Here is a 25249-nt window from a genome sequence, read left to right on the forward strand (position 1 = left end):
GGTCGTGGGCTCCTCTTACATCTGCATGGTCCTCCTTTGTTTGTTCACAAACAACAGCAACATTAACTCCTGCCATTCTGGATTCTTTAGTCACACTTATGGAGTCATAGAGTCATACATGCTCCATGCCAACCATGTTCCCAAACTAAACTAGCCCCACCGGCCTGCATTTGGCCCAGATCTCTCCAAACCTTTCATGTTCATATACCTGTCTAAATGCCTTTTAAATGTTGTAATTGTACCTGCATCCACCAGTTCCTCTGGCAGTTCATTCCACACATGAATTACCTTCAGTGTAAAAGCGTTGTCCTTCATGTCCTTTTCAAATCTCTCTCCTCTCACCTTAAAATTATGCTGTTAGTTTTGAACTTCCTCACCGTAAGGAAAAGGCCTTTTTTTAAATCACCTTCTCTATGTCCCTCATGATTTTATAAATTTCTCACACCTCAGCTCCTACGCGCAAGTGAAAAAAGTCCCATCTTACCTCACCTATTTTTATTAGTCAAACCCCCCATTTCTGGCAACATTTTGGTAAATCTTTTCTGAACCCTCTCCAGTTTAATAATATCCTTCCTATAAAAGGGCGATCTGAACTGTACACGGTACTTCAGAGGAGGCCTCACCAATGCCCTGCACAATCTCAACACGACGTCCCAACTCATTTACTCAAAGATCGGAGAATTGAAGCCAAATATAGTAAACACCTACCAAACTCCCCTGTCTACCTGCAATTAAACTTGTGTGGGAACAGTAGAAGCAGAACACGTCCTTCGGAATATGTCCTTCCATTATTTGCCTCACCCACAAATCACAATTTAACATACTCCTCCACATAGTGGGATATAGAGCACCCCAATAGAGGGCAATGAACTACCTCCACAAGGAACTTTCGCATTGCACTTGATTCTGATGAATGCAGTATCAGTCACTTTGCAAAGAGGCAGTAGGAGATTATACGTGCTGCATTAATACTGTCCTATCCTCTTCCACATCACCCAGGAAAAGCATAATTGTATATAAAAGCATGGTCCAGAATATTTACAATTCAATGTGAGAAGAATCAGTCCTTGCTCCTGTGCAACCTATGAGGTCTCGCATTAACATTGTGCTTTGGGACTTATCTCTTTTAATGTCACCTTTGAATATATCTGTTTCATAGCAATGACAATCTTCAATCTGTAATGATCAATAACATAGTCAAGATTATTTGTGATCAGCATTTGTATCCCACACAGTGGGACATTGCCTGCATTTCACATGCACAATGAGATGGTTACAGATGTTGGCAACCTGCACTTTGCAAGTTCATCATGGTTGATGTTATTGTCTCACGAAGGGCTTCCTGTTGCTCAGAAAGGAAATTGTATGCTGGGACAGACATAAAAAACACAGAACATAGAAATCAGGAACAAGAGCACAGCATAAGGTCCTTCAATCCTGCTCTGTCATTCAACAAGGTTATAGCTGATCCTTCATTACAACACTATATTCCCACTTTCTCCCCATATGCCTTAACATCTTTAAAGTGTAAAAATGTTTCTATCCTCCTCATGTATATATTCAGTGACTTGCCCTCCACAAACTTCTATAGTAGCAAATTTCACAGATTCATCCTTCTTTGAGTGAAGAATATTTTCCTCCTCTCGGTCCTAAATGGTCTTCCCTGTATCGTGAGACTATATTCCTTGGTTATAGACTCCCCAACCAGGGAAAACATTCACCCAGCATCTAATCTGTCCAACTCTGTTAGAATTTTATATGTTTCAATTAAAACCCCTCTCATTCTTCTCAATGTAGCAAATTTTTTTTTAATTTCAAAATATACTTTATTCATAGAAATAAATCTTTGGTACTTGTACAATTTGTCATGTCATTCATAGATATATACATTGCATGTCTTAACATTACAAAGAACAGATTGAATTAATCGAATTTACAATTATCCTATTTACAGTTCCCTTTATTAACCATCCAGTCTCTTATTATTTAGCTGTGGCTTCAGCAGAACCCACCTACTGAGTGGGTGCCCTGTTATACTATAGAAAATGAACCTTTTTTAATCCCAGTTTATGGGGTTACCGTTGTCCATTTGACTGTCCTGTCTCTGGGGTAGCTGTCTGCATCCCCATGGTGAGCACGAACTGCTGGACCCTCGCTGGGCTGAGGTAGCTATCCAGGCTCTCACTGGGGTCATTTACCTGCTCTGGAGTCATTGAGCCAAGGCAAGGGTCCGCACCGTCCAGTTCTGTGTCTGACAATGGGACTGTCAGAGGATCGCAGCTCTCAGTTGTCTGTAGTTGTGGGGCAGTGGGTACCCCCTGGTTCTCACTGGGTGGAGGGTGGACTTCGGGGGGTCCTTTGTTTCCTGGTTGGGAGGAAATGCCCTCCTCTTTATCTACGGCGCTCTGTCTCTTCTTCTGGTGGTGATGACATTCTTTGCGCCCGTCTTCCCCATCCGAAGAGCTGGCCGTCCCTACCTCGTGCAGCTGTCTTTTCCCCCTTTGCTGGGAGACTTTGGGGGCCTGGCCGGATTTTCTCTTCCTGGTTTTAACAGGTATCCACTCCTCTGTCTGCTCGATTACCTTCTCCTCCATTGCTTCCATCTGCCCAGCTAGAGCTAGGATCAGCTGCTGTGTCTCTCCGCTGGCTGCATCCTCCTCCACTCCAGCCTGTTCTTCTTTCTGGGTGCCACCAGACTCTGTTTCCCTGCTGTCTGGGTGAACATTACTGGTCTTTGGGGGTCCACGGCTCGCATTGCCACATCCAGCCATCTGTGCGTAAGTGCCCCCCCCCCCCCCCCCCCGTCTTGGGCAGGTCTTGTACATGTGGCCCGCCTCTCCGCACAGGTTGCAGCTCTTTGTTTCCTGACAGTCCTTAGTCAGGTGACCCTTCTGTTTGCAGTTCCTGCAGATGGTCACCTTGCAGTCCGCCGCCACTGCTTCACACTCCTGAAGGTCTCATCAAAGTAGCCTGCCCCAGGGAAATCCTGCAGTCAGTACACATCCATTTTTTTAATTTCAAAATATACTTTATTCATAGAAATAAATCTTTGGTACTTGTACAATTTGTCATGTCGTTCATAGATATATACATTGCATGTCTTAACATTACATAGAACAGATTGAATTACTCGAATTTACAGTTATCCTATTTACAGTTCCCTTAATTAACCATCCAGTCTCTTATTATTTAGCTGTGGCTTCAGCAGAACCCACCTACTGAGTGGGTGCCCTGTTATACTATAGCAAATGCACCTTTTTTAATCCCACTTTATGGGGTTACCGTTGTCCATTTGACTGTCCTGTCTCTGGGGTAGCTGTCTGCATCCCCATGGTGAGCACGAACTGCTGGACCCTCGCTGGGCTGAGGTAGCTATCCAGGCTCTCACTGGGGTCATTTACCTGCTCTGGAGTCATTGAGCAAGGGTCCGCACCGTCCAGTTCTGTGTCTGACAATGGGACTGTCAGAGGATCGCAGCTCTCAGTTGTGGGGCAGTGGGTACCTCCTGGTTCTCACTGGGTGGAGGGTGGACTTCGGAGGGTCCTTTGTTTCCTGGTTGGGAGGGAATGCCCTCCTCTTTATCTATGGCGCTCTGTCTCTTCTTCTGGTGGTGATGACATTCTTTGCGCCCGTCTTCCCCATCTGAAGAGTTGGCCGTCCCTCCCTCGTGCAGCTGTCTTTTCCCCCTTTGCTGGGAGGCTTTGGGGGCCTGGCCGGATTTTCTCTTCCTGTTTTTAACAGGTATCCACTCCTCTGCTCGATTACCTTCTCCTCCATTGCTTTAATCTGCCCAGCTAGAGCTAGGATCAGCTGCTGTGTCTCTCCGCTGATTGCATCCTCCTCCACTCCAGCCTGTTCTTCTTTCTGGGTGCCACCAGACTCTGTTTCCCTGCTGTCTGGGTGCACCTTACTGGTCTTTGGTGGTCCACGGCTTGCATTGCCACATCCAGCCATCTGTGCATAAGTGGAGCCCCCCCTGTCTTGGGCAGGTCTTGTACATGTGGCCCGCCTCCCCGCACAGGTTGCAGCTCTTTTCTTCCTGACAGTCCTTAGTCAGGTGACCCTCCTGTTTGCAGTTCCTGCAGATGGTCACCTTGCAGTCCGCCGCCACGTGTCCCGACTTCCCGCAGGTTCGGCACACTTTCAGCTGCCCTGCATATGTCAGGTAGCCTCTGTTCCCTCCAATTGCGAAACTCGAGGGTGGGTGGAGAATGTTCCCATTGCCATCGACCCTCAGAGTCACCCTGACCTGCCGCTTACTGGTCCAGATCCCAAAGGGGTCGACCACATCGGTGGCTTCTCCCTCAACTTGGACGTACCTTCCCAGGAAGGTCAGGACATCAGCCGCTGGAACATAGGGGTTGTACATATGGATTGTAACCACCCGACTCCTCTGTGCAGGAGGCACACACAATGAGGTTGCCGACAAGATGGAAAACAGCGGCTCCCCTTCCTTCTCCTTGAAGACCTTCAGGAGCTGTTCGCACTGCTTCGCACTCCTGAAGGTCACATCAAAGTAGCCTGCCCCAGGGAAATCCTGCAGGCAATACATGTCCGCTGCAGTGAACCCACAGGATCCCAGCAGTATCTTCTTAATAAACAGGATGAATCCACCGGTGTACGACCCTCTACCTTCTTCACAGTCACCCGGACTGTGTTTCGAACCCCCGACCCAGGGCTGCGGGCAGCTGTTGAGGCCATAGCTCTGAGGTTGGCTGGTCCCTGAATTGGCATTAGGCCAAAGCCAGCATGAAGATCCACCAATAGCAGGTCAGCACAACCAAGCGATCCTCCAATGTCCAATCTCGATCCAGCGATGATCTCAACTAGCTCTGATGCCTCGCAACTCGATCCCTGGTAGCAAATACACATCCAGACGGACCAATGTCTCCCTGAGGACAGCCCTACCATCTCTGTATCAGCCTGGTGAACCTTTGTGGCAACACCCTCTCTTAGTTAGGCAGAACAATACTTAAAGTGTGGTCTCACCTTGGCCCTATATCACTGCAGTAAGACATCCCTACTTTTAAATCAAAATACTCTTACAACAAAGAGCACAGCACCTTCCAAGTATGGTCTCAGCTATTTTCTATTCCTCATTTGCATTTAGGAGTCAAGTGACTACACCAGGAAATGCAGGTTGTGCTCGACACAGTGAGTCACAGGTCCAACGTGGTCAGCAAAGGACACGATCCACCACACCAATGCTCCATGGCTCTAACTGCCTGCACTCCATGGACAGACCAATCACTACTGCTCCCCTACATTTATTCACATACCACCTGGCATTACAACAGTAACTCTCATCCATACTACCAATCCCTGTCCCTACAGCTTAGTCCTGCGACCATTGTGATGTACAAGAGAGTGAGCAAGCAGACCTGAAATGCAACTCATGTTTGTGCAAATTATCCTTGCCGGCAACATTGTAAAGATAGGTTCTGCTGATCCTTGAAGTGCAATGTTGTTGAATTGCAGTATTGCAGAAACTTATTGTACGTGGATCGGAAATGTTAACACAGAGGTTGGGACATATTGGATGCCAATGTCCACGGAAATGGGGCGTGTGCAGTCCACTGCCTGTGGAGTGAGCCCAGAGTTGGTGGTGCCGACAGTCTAAGGAGGAGGTCAGGAAATGCAAGTCTTTGTTCTGAATTTCCTGTCAGGAATTCTCGGCATCTGATCTCTGTCTGGTAGGTGGAAGAATGTGAAACTGCACATTTAATGGATTTGATCTGATTCATTATTATCACATGTACTGAGATACAGTGAAAAGTATTGTTTTGCATGCTATCCAGGCAAATCACACCCTACATACGTACATCATGATGGTAGAACAGAATGCAGATTATACTGTTACAGCTACAGAGAAGGTGCAGAGAAAGATCAACTTTAATAAATGAGAGGTCCATTCAAATATTTGATAACAGCGGGGAATAAGCTGTTCTTAAATCTGTTGATTCATGTTTTCAAACTTTTCTATCTTCTGCCTGATGGAAGAGGGTGGATTGAGATTAAATAAGATACCAATGTACACTAATGCATACAAATACATCTCTTACTGCTCACCAGCAAAAAGTTTGGCTCACAATTTAATATTTGGTTGGAAAATTGGACCTTTTGCTCTTGAAGTCTGGAAACTCCTCACTAGATTTCTCATCCAATTTTCCCAACTATCTTGCCATGGTCCCCATCATTCAGGTCTATGGAGATTCCATCCTGAGTCTCCAAGAAAGATCATTGTGTTCAGACTTTGTACAGGAAACCAAGGTGCCTACTGCCTTGTTGGAGTACTTCCATCAATGCTGTCTTCACTCCATCATGAAGTTTAGGTGGTCCTCAACAGAACCAATTTGTTTGGCATGACATGCATTCTCTTCCAATGCCAAATGAACTGGGACAGATTTGTGTCACTGATGGTTGATTCTTGAATGTCAAAATCAGTGCTTTATGTTGAACCAAGCTCTGATAACAGAGAGACTGTGCTACAGGAGCAGACGCATTATAACAAGGGAACTAATCAACAGGTTTGAAACAAACATATGTGAGGCTGCTGAAGAAAGGCAGAGTCAGTGGAAGGAATTTGCTTATACCAGAGCTCCACCAAGAGTTCCTATGACAAAACTGCTCAAGAAACTGCAGATGAAGAATGAGCTGGTTGACCAGGCACCAATGAAGATGCTAATGGAATTAGATAAGCCATCCCATGAAATTTTTCCTCAAAGAATTTGAAATCATCCCACAATGCTTATGTCTATGGCACAACATAGAAACAAGTTATTTAAGTTTATTGACATTTGCCTTCTATGTGAGCAAATAGTCTTAGAAATACTTACCCATCTTATTTGCATCGGCATTCAGCCTCTTTCCCTTCTTCCACCTACTCATTCTAAGCTTTAATGTTGAAACAATTACTAAATCTGAGTGAGCCGGTTACATAACAGTTTCTACCCTACTGTTGTTAGAATACTGAATGGACTCACAAACTCTTAACATTCACCTGTACCTGTGTTTTTGTCTTTGCCGCTGTTTACCTATTATTTACTTTTCTATGCTACTTAACTCTGTGATCTGCCTGTATTACTCAGAAGACAAAGCTTTTTACTGTGCCTCGGTACACGTGACAATAAATTCAATTCAATACAATTCAATTTCCACAGCCTTACAGCTCTCTGTGTGGAAAGGGATTTCTCATTCCTCCTATTCTATATCTCTTACATTTAATCTTCTATCTTTGGAAACTCATTATGCAGCTGTAAACTGCTGGAAACATCCAGTTTCTATCTAAACTGCCCACTCTCTCATAATCATAATACATATCTATCATGTCTTGATTCATTTCATCTTCTTTCCAACATTCGTGTTCTACGTCACATGTTTTTGTCCTGCACCTGAGTTTCTTAATAAAACTAATTCTGCCTCAGTGATTGCAGGAAATTTAAAAAAAGAAGGTTGATCTTAAACTGAGAGTTGAAGGTCACAGAAATAGCACGTGACAGGATATTCATATATTTGTCAACCACAAAAATATTAATGCACAATTTCTTGGAGATGAGACTGCTGCTGACGTTCAGATTTTTTTTAATAAGTTGCTTTCATCTTTACAGTTTCACTGATAAGCTTGTGAGATCATCAATATTTTTTATTAATCACAAAGTGCAGCTGGCTTTCAAGTTTTCATTAATTTGTCTTCAAATAACATTGCTCTCAGAGACGTGCAAGGTGACCTTTGCTTTTTTTTCCTTGGTGTAGCTATCCTTATGAACTTCAATCATTTGTTGTGTTGTTTCTTCATAGGATCATGGAGTCATACAGCACGGACACAGACCCTTTGCTGAACATAATCCCAAACTGAACTAGTGCCACCTGTCTGCTCCTTGCCCATATTCCTCCAAATCGGTCCTATTCATGTACCTATGCAAATGTCTTTTAGAAGTTGTAATTGTACCTGCATCCACCACTTACTCAGGAAGTTCATTCCACATGTGAACCACCCTCTGTGTAAAATTATTTGCCTTTCATGCCTTTTTTAAATCTCTTTCCTGTCACCTTAAAATTGTGCCCCCTAGAGTTGAAATTCCCTATCCTAGGGAAAAGACAACTACCATTAACTCTATCTACATCTCTCATCATTTTATAAACTTCTACCAGGTTGTATCTCAACCTCCTATGCTCCAGTCTATCCAGCTTTTCTTTACAACTCAAACGTTCTGGTATGTCTCTTTTGAAACTCTCCATGCAGTCCTGCTTGCCAGCAAGCATTCTGCTCCTGCAACTCTGTCATCCTGTGTATCATTCCTGCCCTACCATTCTATCATCTCTAGAATGGCTAATGTTACCTACAATGTCCACATTCCAAGAAGACTTTTTATTTTAAAAAATCTTTCTTCCTGTACATTCAAGGGAATTAATCATCATTTCTAAAACACTATCGATAAAGGTCATTGCCTTACCACCCCTTTTCCTAGTTTCAAAAGACTCCTTACAGCCTTGAAACACTTCCCCTCATCAATCACCCTTTCTACTTAGTTCAACCTTTTTATTGGGAATCCGAGGGGAAGTACCAATATGACCTGGTTAAAGCAATGAATGATGGGGATTACACGCCAGACCTGACCATATCCAAAGATTGAATTTAAACAAAACAATGTTGCTTCTTCTCAAATGATGAGGGAAATTAACTTTTTATAGGATTTTTTAATGAAAACCAAGCTTTAAAAAAAATACACAACTTTAACTATGCAGGAAATGGACCCAGTATTGGTAGAGGATGTGACTAATTTGAGACATAAAATACTTAAATGGAGCAGGTAACTCAGGATCTTCCGTCACCATAGCCCTTTCTCTCTGGGATTTTCTTTGGGCTGTGTCTGGGTTTATTGCAGATTTATTGATAAGGATTAGTTGCAATGATTATTCAACTACTTCATCATTATTTTATCGTCCAAACATCAGTTTGGTAAAATATGAACTAGTTGGATTGTGGTCTTTTCATGTCTCACAATTCCAATGTTCTTGTGGTCTTTGCTGCATTATTGAGTCATTTTGTTAATTCTAGAACATGAACACTGAGACTGCATTCTTGTTGAGAAAAGTACCAGAGGACGTATTCATATAGCAACCAAATACATTACAACTCTATCACAGATATTGATACAGTCTGGACTCAATCTGCTTGATTAACTGATTATACTGTTGGATTACAAACTAAAGCAAGAGTTGTTCAACATGGAACTGGTATTTTATACAAAGACATAATCACTTAATTTTCTTTAGGTACCTGCTTGCCCAATTATAGAAACAATGCTAGATCACAGCAGTCGCCATCATGACTCTCGGGGTAGGTATCTTATTGACAATGGAAATAGAGTCGCAGGTAGATAAGATTTGAAGAAGGTGTTTGGTATGCTTACCTTCATTAGTCAGAGCATTGAGTACAGGAGGTCATGTTGCGGCTGTACAGGACATTGGTTAGTCCACTGTTGGAATATTGTGTGCAATTCTGGTCTCCTTCCTATCACAAAAATGTTGTGACTCTTGAAAGGTTTCAGAAACAATTTACAAGGATGTTGCCAGGGTTGGAGGATTTGAGCTATAGGGAGAGGCTGAACAGGCTGGGGCTGTTTTCCCTGGAGCGTCGGAGGCTGAGGGGTAACCTTATAGAAGTTAACAAAATTATGAGGGACATGGATAGGTTAAATAGACAGTCTTTTCCCTAGGGTAGGGGAGTCCAGAACTAGAGGGCATAGGTTTAGGGTGAGAGGGGAAATATATAAAAGGGACCTAAGGGGCAACCTTTTCATGCAGAGGGTGGTATAGGTATGGAATGAGCTGCCAGAGGAAGTATTGGAGGCTGGTACAATTGCAGTTTTTAAAGGCATTTGGATTAGGTATATGAATAGGAAGGGTTTGGAGGGATATGGGCTGACAAGTGGGACTAGATTGGGTTGGGATATCTGGTCAGCATGGACGGGCTGGACCGAAGGGTCTGTTTCCATGCTGTACATCTCTATGACTCTATGACTCTAAAACAAAGACAGCCCTGTTAAGTTTAACACATGATCATCCAGATGAAAACTGGATGGTTCATTCCTCTCCCAACTGTCCAACCACAGGTACAGTACTGACCCCTGAACCTTCCTTGTCCATTTTCAAATGTATCCTACGCAATTGCCTATCTTTAGAGAATGGGAACAATGGCCAGAAACCAAGAGGAGAACAGCCCTGTCCAAGTTTCATGTTGCCAACATAAAGGTCTACACATAGGAATCAGCCAATAGAAAAACAGTTGATTTGCGGCTGGCTGTGACAATATTGGGGAGATCGTGGCACAGTAATCATGATGTCACTAGGCTGATGATCTAAAGACAGGGGTTCAATTCTCATCACATGGGAGTTAGTGGTATTTGAGTTCAAATAATAAATAGCTTATTATTTAAATGTAAAATAACTTCAGAATGCTTCAGTGAGAGGGATCTGTGTATCCTTGTGCATGAAACATAGGAAACTAGTATCCAAATACAGCAGGTAATAAGGAAGGCAAATGAAATCTTGACATTTATTCCTAAATGAATAGTGTGTAAAAATAGGGAAATGTTGCTGCAATTGTAGAAGGCATTAATGAGACCTCATCTCAAGTATTATGTACAGTTTTGGTCCCCTTACTTGTGGAGGGATGTAGTTGCTTTGGAGGCAGTTCAGAGGAGGTTCACTGGATTGCCTTATGAATAGAGATTTAGCGGCTTATGCTAAAGTCTCTGGAGTTTAGAAGAATGAGAGGAGATGTAATTAAGATATATAAGATGCTAAAAGGGATTGACAAAGTAGACATGGAAGAGCTGTTTCCTTATGTTGGTCAACCTAGAATAAGATGTCATTGTTTTAGGATAAGGGGTGGCAGATTTAAAACATAAATGAAAATAAATTACTTCTCTCAAAAAGTCATGAGTCTGTGGAAGTAATTACTCCCGATTGCATTGGATGCTTGGACATTGAGTAAATCTGAATAAGAGATAAACAGGTTTTTAATTAGTATCAGTTTGAAAGGTTATGGAGAACGGACAGAAAAGTGGAGTTGAAGCTGAGATCAGCCATGATCATATTGAATGGTGCAGCAAGCTTGAGGGAATGAGTTACCCACTCCTGCTCCACGTTCTTATGTTTTAACACTCTAAACCTCAGTGTTTGCCCTAATCTACAGTATGTTCAGCTGTTTAGTCATTATACAGACATCTTATTGACTACCGACTGTATGCAACAATGTGCATGATAACTGTGACTTTCCACACAACTCCCTGGTGACCTGCCCTCACAAACATCATTGCTCAAATAGTTACCATTCTGAGGTTAGGTCATTAAGATTTCCTTTCTACTAACTGGTTGACTAGGCCACTTCAAAGGGCAAGAAAGTTAATCTATCCACTTTGAAAATTCAGTTATCTAAGGTAAGTATTTATCTAAGGTAAGTATTTCAGGATTCCATACTACACTTAACTACAGTCAGCTGTGGTTCAGTTTAGAACACTCTTACCCTTGAATCTGAGTGTCATGGGTTCAAGTCCTGCTTTGGGACTTGAGCATATGAATCAAAGCTGATATTCAGTTCAACACTGATGTAGTACTGCATTGTTAAAGACACTGTTCTTTGAATGAGATGTTAAACTGAAGCTTCTTGGATGGAAATTATCTCACAATGGCACATTGAAGAAAGGTAGATGGGTTATCCTAGTGTTCTGGCCAATATTCATCCCTTAACTAAAATTACAGAAACAGGTTGTCTGGCTGTTATTATATTGTTGTTAGAAATGTGCAACAGGTCATTTAGCATCAAAGAAGCAAATAGGCTGAATAATTCTGCTTTGTCTGTAAGGATGATCCACACCTTTAGTTCACCACTTCAACTTTCTCATTCCATCTTCTCTGATGTAGATTAATGAACTGAGTTGATACAGCAATCTGACAGGTTTAATGCCAATGGCTGAATAATGACTGGGTTTGGTGAACTATGTTTCACCACTAGCCACTGGCACTGACCCGCTATTTGATGCAATAACCAATATTTTAGAGACTTGGGGACAAGGTCAACCTTTTCATTACAGAAAATTACATCTCAAGAAACACTTTTGTTATCTGAATTGAGTTCGATTGTTCTTTTTAAACAATTATTTCAAAATTACATCCTTTGAAAATGCAATTAGAATGACATCAACGCCACTGTTGATTCAATCAGATGTGACAAAGCCAAGTGTTGAGAGAACTGTTCTGATACACACTAGAAGCCATCTGTCCTTTTAACTTTCATTGTATCTCATTAGGATAGTATCAGTTACTTTTCCGGAAGCTTCTTCCACCTCTGTTCAACCACATGATTTGCTTAATTGCTTTTGTTGGTGAGCTTAGCTCTTACAACTTTTTCTCATCTTTCTCTGTTACTAAACAAACTTCTTCATATTGTTTATTTTCAGAATATGACATTCACTGAAAAGACCAGCATTAATTGTCCATTCTGGTAGTGGGCCTTCTCTTTGAATATCTCCTAATATTAAGCCACTTCAGAGGATAGTTAGTGAAGCATGTTAGTGTGAGACTCTTATAGTTCAGATTGCATAGTACAAACATAGTAACAAGGAACAGAAGTATGCCATTCAGCCCTCTCCTTTGTTTTGCCTGCTGTCTAATCTCACTTGCCTTGTTTTTTGTTCCTGCTGCCAACATTACTTCCTTGCAATTTGAGCTACCCCTCAATTTCCCATTCCCAGACAAGCCAGTCTAAAGTCTCCCTGACGGGATTAGCAAATCTCCCTACAAGGCTGTCAGTTCTGGTCCTGTTAAAGAGTGATACATTCAGACTGTACAAGCCCCATCAGCCTCAGAACCAGGCCCAATACCTCAGAGATTTGATGCTCACCTACCAACACCTCCATGCTTGATCGAGTCCTCCTCATATTAACAGCACTTGGCGTTGTGAGTAATCCTGCGATTACTGCTCTTGAGGTCCTGCTCTTTCCTTCATAAATCACTAAAATCTGTTTACAATACCTCATCCCTCTTACTATCTATATTGTTGGTCCCAATGAGGACCATAACTTCTGGCCTTTCACCTCCACCATCCCACCCTATTCTGGAAGGATATTCTGTAGCCATTCCGTGACTCCTAGACGCTGGTATGTTTCTAAAACCAATTTAAACCTCAGAATTATCACCATTCTGTGCAATCTTATAAGTATCACCTTTAGATTTAAAACCATCCTTGACAACTTTCATTAAGCCATGTACATTATTAATCTTTTTCAGTTACTTGCATCGGAAAATTGTTTATCTCTTACAATTTTTGATAAAAGCTATAGCCTATATGACAAACCTCCCACACAGATGCAGCAGGTTATCAAGAAAGCTAATTATTCTTGGCCCTTGTTTCAACAGGGTTGGAGTAGAAGAGTCAAGAAGTCTTGAAACTGTGCAAAGTGCCGATGAGACCACAGCTGGAGCACTGTCAGTAGTTTAATTCCCTTATCTAAGGAAAGGTGTTACTTCATTGGAGGCAGTTCAGTGAACATACACTCAGATGAATCCTGGTATGGAGGGATTGTCTTACAAGCAAAGGCTAAACAGTTTTGGACTGTTAAGGGGCTTGACAGGGTAAAAGCTGAGAGGTTGTTTCCACTAGAAATGTAATGGAACAAAGGTAAATTAGATGGTTGTAGGAAAAGAAGTAAAGCGTTTATATAAAGTGAATGTACACAGCAGAAGAATGAAAAGCTCTGTCTGAAAACTAAAACATGAAAAAAAATTAGATAAACACAATTCATAGCTCTCAACTTCCCAATATTTTTTTAAAAGTATTTTTGGTTTGCACTGGTTCTATGTCTTGAATATACCCAAGCCACTCTTTGTGGTGGATAATTCCAGAGATTCACAAACATTTGAAGAAATTTCTTTATATCTCAGTTCTAAATGGTCAACTGCTTATTCTGAGACTGTGACCCTGTGTTCCCAAATCCCTAGCTGACAGAAACATTTCCTCATCTTCCACTTTGGTAGTCAACTTAATATTTTAGGTGATTCGATTACATGACTGCTCATTCACCAAAAAACGTAGGGTACTCCTCATAGTACATTCCTCTCAACCCAAGAATGAGTCAAGTGAACTTCATTGCACTCCCTCTGGGCCAAGTGTGAACTTCTTTAGGTGAGAAGAGGAGAACGGCATACAATGTTCCTGGTGCAGCTTCCCCAAAGCCCTGTGAAATTGTGATAAAGGACAAAGATAACAGGCACATGGCAACCTGCAAGTCATGAACAATTCTGAAGTGGAATCATGTGTTCTATCATTTTTGATGGATTAATAACTGAAGCTCTGTATCTGACAACTGTATGAGAGTATCTACACCTCATAGAGAGAATACATGACAGTTCGTCACAACCTTTTCAAGGGCAGATCGGAAATGGCAATAAATGGTGTCCATAGCAAAAGCACCTCCATTCCAGGAGCAAATTAAAAAGGATAGATTTAAAAAATCAGAGAATAGATTTTCCTGACTTCTTTTCTCTAATGAGTGCTGCAAAATAGGTGTAAATCAGAATGACATTGGGAACTAGTCATGTTAGTGTCAGTACTTGTCTGTACCTAGAGAGGGCAGAGTAGCCTTGATTATGAACCTCAGATGCCCTTAGATTGATTTATGTAATAGGCCAGGCTTAGGTGCACTCAGTGAAAACTAAAATCCTGAATTAATCTTACATGGCATTTGGCTTACTGACAATGTTGTCAACTAAAGCCTTTAGGGATTTGTCTTTGTCAGGAAATGAAAATGGATAGAAAATGGATTGGCAGCTCATTTTACACTGTGCCCAATTTTCACTTTCAATCTTTTTGGCACAATGTAAAATGGGCTCTTCATTGGTTCTCAGCACATTTCAGCTACTTTATCATATTAAAATTTTGCTTTTACTTGCATCAGAAGATTGTTTATCTCTTACTATTTGTGATAAAAGCTACAAACCTAGCACACAAGTGCAGCAGGAAAGCTAATTATTCTTGGCCCTTGTTTCAACAGGGTTGGAGTAGAAGAGTCAAGAAGTCTTGAAACTGTGCAAGGTGCTGATGAGACCACAGTTGGAGCACTGTCAGTAGTTTGATTCCCTTATCTAAGGAAATGTGTTACTTCATTGGAGGCAGTTCAGAGAATATACACTCAAATGACGTCTGGTATTGGAGGGATTGTCTTACAAGCAAAGGCTAAACAGTTTGGGACTGTTAAGGGGCTTGACAGGGTAAAAGCTGAGAGGATGCTTCCACTAAAAATGTAACAGAACAAAGGTAAATTAGATGGTTGTAGGAAAGGAAATAAAGCATTTATGTAAAGTGAATGTACACAGCAGAAGAATGAAAAGCTCTGTCTGAAAACTAAAGCATGAAATAAAGATTTGGATAAACACATTCCATAGCTCTCAACTTCCCAATATTTTAAAAACCTATATACCGCTTTGTTTAATATTTTCAATAATCGAACCTCCACAACTCTCTGGGGTAGAGATTTCTAGAACTTCCTTTGCATCTCCATTTTGAATGAGTGTCCCTTTACTCAGGAATTATAATTCCTAGTTCATGATTTCCCTACTACAGGAAGCATCTCTCTACTTCCACCCTGTTAAGTCCCCTCAGAATCATGTGCATTTCAATAAGATTACCTCATTGTTCAAACAGTAATGAATGAAAGTCTAACTGTTTAACCATTCTTGATAAGTCAACTCCTCATCCCAGGATGAGAGTGGTGCTGGAAAAACACAGCAGGTCAGGCAGCATCCAATGAGCAGGGAAATTGACGTTTCAGGCAAAAGCCTTTCATCAGGAATTTCCTTTTGAAGGGCTTTTGCCTGAAGTGTTGATTTTCATGCTCCTCGGATGCTGCCTGACCTGCTGTGCTTTTCCAGCACCACTTTCATCTTGACTCTAATCTCCAGCATCTGCAGTACCCACCTCCTCATCCTAAGAGGCAGTCCAATGAATTTCTCTTGAATTGCCTCCTATGCCAGTATTTCGTAAATATGGGATCAAAACCTGTACACGATCCTCCAGGTGCAGCCTCGCCCAACACCCTGAACAGTTGTACCATGACTTTTCTGTTCTTAAACTCCAAACCTCCCCTCAGCAATGAAAGTTGAAAAGTTAATTTGCTTTTTTTTATTAACTTGCTGCACTTGCTTTCCAACTTTCTGTTTCATGCATGAGTTTTTTTCCATTTAAATAGTTGTCTGCTTTTTGATTCTTTCTAGCAAAGTGTATGACCTTGCACACTCTTACATTAAACCCTATCTGGCAAGCTTTTGCTCACTAACTCAAAAGATCTATATCCATTTGCAGATTCTTTATGTCCTCATCATAACAAAACCTCACACCTATTTTTATATGATCACCAAATTTGGATATATTACACTCTGTCCCTGCTCCAGGTCATTAATGTAGGTAGTAAATAGTTGATATCTTAAGACTTATCTTTGTACCACTCCACTAATTATATCTTTCCAACCTGAAAAAGACCTGCTTATCCTGACTCTTTGTCTTATGTGTTAACCAATCCTCAAACCATACTAATACAGTATCCCCTATGTTGTGTATTAATCTTTAATGTGGCACATTATTGAATGGCTTTCGTAAATCCAAATGCACTTTATTGGCCCCCTTTTTCAACTCTGTTTCTTATACTATCAGAGAACCTGAGCAAATTTGTCAAACATGAATTGTCTTTCACAAAACCATGTTACGTAGAAACATAGGAAACAGGAACAGGAGTAGGCATCTGATCCTTGAAGTCGAGAGTGTGGTGCTGGAAAAGCACAGCAGGCCAGGCAGCATCTGAGGAGCAGGAGAGTAGATGTTTCAGGCAAAAGATCTTCATGTGGTCCTTGAAGCTTGTTCTGCCATCTAATATGATCATGGCTGCTCATTCAATTCAGTACCCTGTTCTTGCTTTCATCCCACACCTTTTGATCCCTCTAGATGGAAAAAGTATATCTAACTTCTTCTTGAAAACATTGCCTCAGAAGGCAGTTGAAGTGAAGACATTGTGTGTCTTTATAATGGAGGTAGGTTCTTCATTAGTAAGGGAATGAAGGATTACTGGGATAAAGCAGGAGAATGGAAATGAGAAACATATCAGGCATGATTGAATGTCAGAGCAGACTTGATGGGCTGAATGGCCTAATTCTGCTCCTATACCTCATAGTCTTGGGGTCTAATATTTAATGTTTTGGCCTCAACTACTTCCTGTGGCAGAGATTTCCAGGTTCATCCTCTTTCTGTGAAGAAATTTCTCCTCATCTCAGTTCTAAATGCCCTACCCTCTATCCAAGGGAGTTAGCTCAGTTGGTGTGATTGGGTTTGTAACACAGAGTAATGCCAACAATTCCCACACCAACTGATGTTCCTATGAAGGACTCTCCTCACCTGAGCTGTGGTGACCCTTGGGTTAAACCACCACCGGTTGTCTCTCCTTAATGAGAGAGTAGGACTATGATACCTTTACTACAGATTGTGACTCTTAGTTCTAGAACTTCGACTGTTAAGATGTTCTAAATGCCCTGCTATTTCTTCCTGAATAATGAACTCCAGCATTTTCCCAACGGCAGATGTTAGACTAACTGCTTCTTATTTTCCATCTCCCTCTCTTCTTGACCAGAGACATTACACCAACAATTTTCCAATCTGCTGGAACCATTCCAGAATCCAGTATGTTCTGGAGTACTTACACGAAGGCCTCCATTAATCTCTACAGTCAATGCCTTTAAAACCCTTAGATGCAAACCATCAAATACCTGTGACTTGTCTGCCTTCAGTCCCATTAGTTTGTTAAATACTTCATGCCTTTCGTTAGAAACTGTTAGATTTTCCACCCATTAATACCTTGTTATATCTGGGCTCAGAACATTAACTCAGTTTTTCCCTCACAGGTACTACCAGACCTGCTGAGTTTCTCCAGTGTTTTGTGTTGTTATTTTATATCTCCAGTACTTTGCTTTTATTTGACTGGTGTTTGCAAAACAATTATGTATTTTGAGGCAAGATGGCTACTTTGGCTGCAAGGGGGAGGTGAAGGCCTAATGGTATTATCACTAGACTGATAATTCAGGTGATGCTCTAGGGACCTGGGTCCGAATATCACCAAGGCAGATGGTGGAATTTGAATTCAATAAATATCTGGAATTAGGAAGTATAAACCTATTGTTAGACAAAACCCATCAGGAAATTGCCATCCTTACCTGATCTGGCCTACATGTGATTCCAGACCCACAGTAATGTGGTTAGGTCTTAAAGCCCTCTAGCAATTAGGGATAAGTGCTGGCCTAGCTGGAAATGCCCTCATCCCATGAATTAATGAAAAAAAGGCAGTGAAGCAGTCTGTTGAAGACCTTGAGAATTGGACTGTTTCAGTCAGCACTGCACATTGCAGTTGAAAGAGAGAAAATGAAATGACAAGGGCCACTGATAAACTGGGAAGTGCAGGACAATCTTCCATCCCATGAGCTTTACTCAGCATCCAGGCACCGAATCTCTCATGGTCAATGGGCTACTGCTGTCCATCTAGTGGGGGGAACTGTCCTTCCATGATCATGGAAGCAGCTGTGCCCTTCTTCAATTTAAAGCTATATATATATATATTACACAGAGGATTTGCACAATCTATACTTGGCTGGTGAGACCAATGGATGTAGCATTGCCGAAAAGCATCCTATTGACCTTCCAGCTTAGAAGCCTACCCAAGCACACATCATAGATCATAGAGTCATAAAGCATCGAAACAGACACTCAACCCAACTCATCCATGCTAACCATGTTTCCCAATCTAAACAAGTTCCATTTTCTTGTGTTTGCCCCTTATTCCTCTAAACCTTCCCTACACATGTACCTGTCCAAATGCTTTTTAAATGTTGTAACTGTACTATTTCCTCTGGCAGTTCATTCTACACATGAACCACCCTCTGTATGAAAATGTTGCCCCTCGGGTCTCTTTTAAATCTTTTTGCCGTTCCTGTAAAATTTCACTGTCAGGTAACCATCCTGACATCATGCAGAGTCAGGAACCTGACCCTAAATAGAAATACAGTCCCATCATCTCCCAACCTCTCGAATAACCTCACATATTTCCACCCTTCTCCCCAGCAATGTTTTCCCATTTAACATCTATTAAAGGGATACCCTGTTGTAAAACCTTCACCAGTGACAAAAGGATATTTTTAACAAACTGCTGCCCTCAACACACAGCAAAAACACAGAGGCAGGCACTAAAATTGGAGAGGGAAATAAATTTCCCGGCATTGAAACAGTGACAGTGTCAGGAAGAAGAGAATGAAGCAAGAGAGGAAACAAGGGATCAGAATATGTGTTTGAGGAGCTACATGACCCCCAAATTTTTTTCTGTAGCAAACATTTGTCTTTCTTGTTGAGTGGCCAGGGGAACCAGGCCTCCCGAGACAGTGACAGCACTGCCTGTACTAACCAGTAGCACCAAGGCAGCTCAATACCACAATGACGCAGAGGATAGAGTGTCAGTGAGAAAGGGAGAGGAAACAAATACGTAACTCACGTCTGGATCCAGGAACTGAGAAGATGCAGCTGAGATAAGGAGAGAAAGCAGGGCCGTGACAGTGCTGATTATCCTGAGGGCTGAAAAGCAGCAGTATGGGTCCCCACGACACGCCATTCCCTTGTATGCTCGCCTTGACCCAGAGGCGATCAGGATAGTTGCACATCTACAAGCAGGCACATTCACACACCGTGAGAGGCTGAGTGATTGATGAGGAGAAGCTGGGCTCACAGACTTCACATCTGCCCCTGAACCAGCTGCCTTCTTTTTTTTATTTCACGGTACACAGGGCCTGCACTGCACCCTGGGGAAATTCATTAATTAATTAAATGAATCTCCTTTTACACACAGGCTGTACACAAACACTAGTTAAGGAAACCATGAGTGCTGATGACTGGGACAGAATTCTTCCGTGCCAACAAAAACATGTTTCAGTTTTCTCTGCAGCTGAAAATGTTTTTGCATTGATCTCTGCAACATAGCAGCATGACAAGAAGTAGCTTATACTAAGGCTGTGTCCATCTCCCTGACTGATCAGTGGAAAAGAAACAGGAGCAGAAGTAGACCATTCAGCCCCTCAAGCCTGTTACATAGAGCATAGAACATAGTATAGTACAGCACAGGAACAGGTGCTTTGGCCCAAAGTGTCTATGCCGACCACAACTAAATTAATCCCATTTGCCTGCACATGCACCATATCCCTCTATTCCCTATCTATAAATATGTCTGTCTAAATGCTACTTAAACTTTGCTAATATATGTCTTCCTCCCACTTTCCCTGGCAGCATATTCCAGGCACCTCTCACATTCTGTGTTAAAACCTTCCCTCACACATCTCCTTTAAACTTTTCCCCTCTCACTTTAAACCTATGTCCCCCAGCATTTGACATTTCCACCCTGGGAAAGATTTTCCAACTTTCCATCCTCTTCATGCCTCTCATAATTTTATATACTTCTATCAGGTCACCCCTTAGCCTCAAACATTCTAGCAAAAACAATCCAAGTTTGTCCAACCTCTCCTTATAGCTAATATACTTCAATCCAGGCAATATCCTGGTAAATCACTTTTGTACCTTCTCCAAAGCCTCCACATCCTTCCTATGATATGGCAACCAGAACTGCACACAACACTCCAAAATTGCCCTAACTAAAGTCTTATATAGCTGCAAAATGACTATATACGCAAAGCCCATTCAGTGAAGGCAATCATGCCATGTGCCTTCTTTTCCACATTGTTCACTTGAACTGGACTTGAAGCTCAAGATCTCTCCGTATATCAATGGCTGCTCGGGGTCTGGTCATTAATATACTTTCCTCTTGTATTTGACCTCCCATTTGCCATTTCTCTGCCCAATTTTCCAACTGATGTATATCCTGTTTTATCCTTTAATAACCTTACTCACTATCCACAACTCCACCAACATTTGACTCATGTGCAAACTTACTACCTGCATTTTCATCCAAGTCATTTATATATATTACAAACAATAGAGGTCCCAGCACGGATAATTGTGCAATACCACCGGTCACAGACCTCCAGTCAGAAAAACACTTCTCCACAACTACTGTCCATCTTCAATGACCAAGCTAATTTTATATCCAACCTGCAAACTCACCATGGATTCCATGTGACTTAGCCATCAGGATCAGCCTTCCATGAGGGACCTTGTCAAATGCTTTAGTAAAGTCCATGTAGACAACATCCACGCCCGACCTTTATCACTTACCCAAAAATCTGAATCCAATTTGTGAGACATACAAGGCCATCCTGATTATCCCTAATAAATCCATTCCTCTCCAAACGTGAGTAAATCCTGTCCCTAAGAATCTTCTCCGGTAATTTCCCTTCCACTGATGTAAGGCTCACTGCCTATAGAGTCATAGAGTTATAGAGATGTACAACATGGAACCAGACCCTTCGGTCCAACCCGTCCATGCCAACCAGATATCCCAACCCAATCTAGTCCTATCTGCCAGCACCCGGCCCATATCCCTCCAAACCCTTCCTATTCATATACCCATCCAAATGCCTTTTAAATGTTGCAATTGTACTAGCCTCCACCACTTCCTCTAGCAGCTCATTCCACACACGTACCACCCTCTGTGTGAAAATGTTGTCCCTTAGGTCTCTTTTATATCTTTCCCCTCTCACCTTAAACCTACGCCAGACCTCCAGGTCTGGACTCCCTGGCCCCAGGTAAAAGACTTTGTCTATTTATCTGATCCACGCCCCTCATAATTTTGTAAACCTCTGTAAGGTCGCCCTGCAGCCTCTGACACTTCAGGGAAAACAACCCAGCCTGTTCAGTCTCTCTCTCTATAGCTCAAATCCTCCAACCCTGGCAATATCCTTGTAAATCTTTTTTGAACTCTTTCAAGTTTCACAACATCTTTCCAATAGGAAGGAGACCAGAATTGCACGCAATATTCCAACAGTGGCCTAACCAATGTCCTGTACAGCCGTAACATGATCTCCCAACTCCTGTACTCAATACTCTGACCAATAAAAGAAAGCATACCAAATGCCTTCTTCACTATTCTATCTACCTGTGACCCCACTTTCAAGGAGCTATGAATCTGGACTCCAAGGTCTCTTTGTTCAGCAACACTCCCTAGGACCTTACCATTAAGTGTATAAGTCCGGCTAATATTTGCTTTCCCAAAATGCAGCACCTCGCTTTTATCTGAATTAAACTCCATCTGCCACTTCTCAGCCCATTGGCCCATCTGGCCAAGATCCTGTTGTAACCTGAGGTAACCCTCTTCGCTGTCCACTAGCGGGCAGCACGGTGGCTCAGTGGTTAGCACTGCTGCCTCACAGCGCCAGAGACCCAGGTTCAATTCCCGCCTCAGGTGACTGACTGTGTGGAGTTTGCACATTCTCCCCGTGTCTGCGTGGGTTTCCTCCGGTTTCCTCCCATAGTCCAAAGATGTGCAGGTAAGGTGAATTGGCCATGCTAAATTGCCCATACTGTTAGGTAAGGGGTAAATGTAGGAGTATGGGTGGGTTGCGGGTTGGTGTGGACTTGTTGGGCTGAAAGGCGTGTTTCCACACTGTAATGTAATCTGTTAAAACCTCCAATTTTGGTGTCATCTGCAAACTTACTAACTGTACCTTTTATACTCGCATCCAAATTATTTATGTAAATGACAAAAAGTAGAGGACCCAGCACCAATCCTTGTGGCACTCCACTGGTCACAGGCCTCCAGTCTGAAAAACAACCCTCCACCACCACACTCTGTCTTCTACCTTTGAGCCAGTTCTGTATCCAAATGGCTAGTTCTCCCTGTATTCTGTGAGATCTAACCTTGCTAATCAGTCTCCCATGGGGAACCTTGTTGAACTCCTTACTAAAGTCCATATAGATCACATCTACCGCTCTGCCCTCATCAATCCTCTTTGTTACTTCTTCAAAAACCTCAATCAAGTTTGTGAGACATGATTTCCCACATACAAAGCCATGTTGACTATCCCTAATAAGTCCTTGTCTTTCCAAATACATGTACATCCTGTCGCTCAGGATTTCCTCCAACAACTTGCTCACCACCAATGTCAGGCTCACTGGTCTATACTTCCCTGGCCTGTCCTTACCACCCTTCTTAAACAGTGGCACCACGTTAGCCACCTCCAGTCTTCTGGCACCTCACCTGTGACTATCGATGATACAAATATCTCAGCAAGAGGCCCAGCAGTCATTTCTCCAGCTTCCCATAGAGTTCTAAAGTACATCTGATCAGGTCCTGGGGACTTATCCACCTTTATAGACATCCAGCACTTCCTCCTCTGTAATATGGATATTTTGCAAGGTGTCACCATCTATTTCCCTACAGTCTATATCTTCCATATCCTTTTCCACCGTAAATACTGATGCAAATACTTGTTTAGTATCTCCCCCATTTTCTGTGGCTCAGCACAAAGGCCGCCTTGTTGATCTTTGAAAGGTCCTATTCTTTCCCTCGTTACCCTCATGGCTGGTCCATACCTCAATTCCATTTATTCATCTTTAATCTGCACTCCTCAATACCTTTACCAAAGGAAAAATGATCACAGTCTTCAAGGTTTGAGTTGATGCAGCAACCAAATCCTGCTGTTTGGAGAATGAATTCCAGGTTTTCAAAATGCATTAACTCTACAATAAAGAAGCTTGTATTGTCAGATTTCATCTGTTTGTTCTTGATTCGCCACCAAAGAAAATAATGTCTCCATATCTACCATACCAAATCATTTTATTATTTTAAAGATCTTGAGTCGCTCACTCCTCAATCTTCTAAATTCAAGGAAATATAAGCCACATTTCTTCAGTGTCATCATAACAATGCTTGAGACCCTATTAAGGTTCAGATTCAATCTGTACTGTAACATCTCCAAAGTATTATGAATAGTCTCTGGTGATGCTCCTTAATTCATTATGTTTCAAGACAGGATGCCCCAAGTTGTTGTATTCTCATGAGCAGAGACATGACTGGCCCCCCTTGTTTACTCACCCATTCCCTATGTGAAGGTCAACTCAATGGTATAGCTCCTCTTTTCTCAGTATTTCCACATTAATCAATACCCATATCACCCACACCAATCATTCAGCCATGTATTCAGTCTCTGATTTTATTACCCTTTTCTAATTTACTCATGGCTCAGGCAGTATGCCAATATTTATTAATCTTGTAGTTCCGCATTTTGATTTAGATCTCATGTGGTCATACTCCCTCAGTAAAACCGCTTCTTAGTCCAATCTGTATCATTGGTGCTCATATGGACTGCAACAACTGGATCCCTCCCCACCCAATCCAAGTTCCTCTCAAGCTCTGTAGAACTGTCCTTACTTTGGCTCTAGAGACAAAAATATGCTGGAATCCAAAGAAGACAGGCAGGAGGCTGGAAGAACACAGCAAGCCAGGCATCATCACATCGACTTCTGCAACTCCTGATGCTGCCTGGCTTGCTGTGCTCTTCCAGCGTCCTGCTTGTCCACTCCTTTTCCAAACAGGTAACATAGCCTTCAGGACTCACATCCTCAGCTACTGAGAATAATATCCATACCCCTAACTATACTGTCTCTTGTGTTAGGAGCAGGTGAGAATGGGGGTGTATTGGTTTCCTCCTCTTGTCTATTCTTTTGTTGGGTACAATAAATATTTAAGTTCTTTTTAGGCACAAAGATAAATCTCTCTCCAATTCAAATGTAGCTTTCTAATTTGCAAAGCAGCAGTAAGGAGACAATTACTAGGTTTTCTTGAGAGAAAGAACAAGCAATTTTATTAGAAGCTCATGCTGAGAAAAAAAACATGATGCAACATCAAATATGTATACACACACACACACATACAGACACACACAGACACAGACACACAGACACAGGTGAGTTTGTTATGTTGGATGAAATCAATAGCATTGACATTGAAAATTGAGATTCATATAGGTTTTGCAAGTTAACAGAAATTCTGTTTCTTGCTTCCCTGTGATGGCAACTAGTTTGTAACAAGAAGTGACGGGTTATTGTTTTCTTTTTACCTGCAATGCAGGGGTTTTTAATGGCTGTCCTCAAGCTGTGACCTTTGCAGCATATTTGTCCACACACCAGCACATTAGGCTACTAACACATCCTGATCAAGGATTGCAGTTGTTTTATTTTAATGCCTGTTTAGTATATCCCTAGAACAATAAAAAC

At 42.0% G+C, this 25249-nt stretch overlaps 1 protein-coding gene across 1 annotated transcript in view; it reads right to left on the reverse strand.

Moving 5' to 3' along the window:
- The window catches only part of tmie (transmembrane inner ear), a 112852-nt gene extending 93028 nt beyond the window's left edge, over positions 1-19824 (reverse strand). The window contains exon 1 of the mRNA XM_043689394.2: positions 19584-19824. Coding sequence (XP_043545329.1) covers positions 19584-19700 — 117 coding nt within the window. The 5' untranslated portion in view covers positions 19701-19824. The remainder of the gene's footprint in view (positions 1-19583) is intronic.
- Positions 19825-25249: the final 5425 nt, after the last annotated feature.

This window comes from Chiloscyllium plagiosum, unplaced genomic scaffold (genome assembly GCF_037043375.1).
Source record: "Chiloscyllium plagiosum isolate Xiang-an unplaced genomic scaffold, Cpla_swu_hap1 HiC_scaffold_4, whole genome shotgun sequence".
Taxonomy (NCBI): Eukaryota; Metazoa; Chordata; class Chondrichthyes; order Orectolobiformes; family Hemiscylliidae; genus Chiloscyllium; species Chiloscyllium plagiosum.